The 1,229-nt window shown below is 67.0% G+C and overlaps 1 protein-coding gene across 1 annotated transcript in view; it reads right to left on the bottom strand.

Moving 5' to 3' along the window:
* Nucleotides 1-319: 319 nt before the first annotated feature.
* The window catches only part of LOC104835053 (cyclic AMP-dependent transcription factor ATF-6 beta-like), a 3,962-nt gene continuing 3,052 nt past the window's right edge, over nt 320-1,229 (bottom strand). The window contains exons 2-4 of the mRNA XM_010572831.1: nt 990-1,162; nt 578-763; nt 320-340 (exon numbers count right to left, since the gene is read on the bottom strand). Coding sequence (XP_010571133.1) covers nt 320-340; nt 578-763; nt 990-1,162 — 380 coding nt within the window. The remainder of the gene's footprint in view (nt 341-577; nt 764-989; nt 1,163-1,229) is intronic.

Here is a 1,229-nt window from a genome sequence, read left to right as displayed (position 1 = left end):
TGCCCCCCCCAACAATGGTCTGCCCTGCACAGCCTGCAGTGGTGCCCCCCCAAACCCCTCTGCAATGGTACATCCCGACCCCCACCCACCATGGGGCACCCCTGCCCCCATAATGGTACATGCCACAGCCCTCCCCCCTGCACTGGGGCACCCCTCCAAAGCCCTGCGATGGTACAGGCTGTTACCATGGTGATGAGCCGCGGCCCCCCGCCCCCCCAATGGGCTGTACCATTATGGCCCGTGCGAGGGCAAACAAGCTGTATGATGGGGAGGGATAAGCTGTACCATTACAGGACCGAGAGGAGAGCACACTATACCATTACAGAACACGGAAGGCAGCCTGCACCATTATGGACCGGGGGTGGGGGTACAGGCTGTACCGCCACGGGATGGGGCGGGGACAAACTATATCATTACAGGGTGGGGGGGCAGAGACTGTACCATTATGGGATGCAGGGACACAGACTGTACCACTACGAGATGGGGGAAACAAGCCATGCCGCCAAGGGCCGGAGGGGGGCACAGCCTGTGCCGCAGCCAAGCAGGGCCACCCCCCCAGCCCCTCCACAGGCCCCACCTGGCCCAGGAGGGCATCGAGGCGGCGGCGCAGGAGCCCGTTCTCACGGCGCAGGCGGTCGTTGTCGGCCAGGGCCTGGCGCAGCCGCTCCTCCAGCCCCTGCACATACTCTTTGCGCCGGCGCCGCGACTGGCATGCTGACTCCCGGTTCTTGATCATCCGCTGCTGCCGCTTCAGCACCTTTGCCTGCACCCGCGGGTCACTGGGGGGCCAGTGGAGGGGACCCCAAGGCTCCCAGGAGGGGGGGATGCCCGGGATGACAGGGGACACCCAAGACAGCGGGGCACCCCTTGGGGAGAATGGGGACGCTCTGGGATGGGGGACACCCCAGGAGGGACAGGGGACACTCGGGGGGGGAATATTGAGGGGTTGGGTTCGCGTGGGGGTCAGGGGTCACACAGGGGGTACTCACGTCAACCTCCTGGGGGCCAGGAGGAGTGGGAGCAGGGGCCGGGACGATGGTCTTGGCCTCGGGCTTAGGGGGGCCAGGTGGGGTGCGGGGGGGCCCCCGGGCAGAGTGGGGCAGGCACAGGAGCCCTGGCAGCAGCAGCTCGGCTGGCGACAGTAGCACTGCGGGGGCCGGCACTGCGGATCCCCAAAGCCCCCCATTCACCCAGTGTCCCCCAAAACACCTCCCCATCACCCCAGCCCC

Source organism: Haliaeetus leucocephalus, unplaced genomic scaffold, assembly GCF_000737465.1.
Source record: "Haliaeetus leucocephalus isolate CR32 unplaced genomic scaffold, Haliaeetus_leucocephalus-4.0 Scaffold357, whole genome shotgun sequence".
Taxonomy (NCBI): Eukaryota; Metazoa; Chordata; class Aves; order Accipitriformes; family Accipitridae; genus Haliaeetus; species Haliaeetus leucocephalus.
The sequence above is the reverse complement of the archived record's forward strand: the minus strand, read 5'-3'. Positions and strand labels throughout refer to the sequence as shown.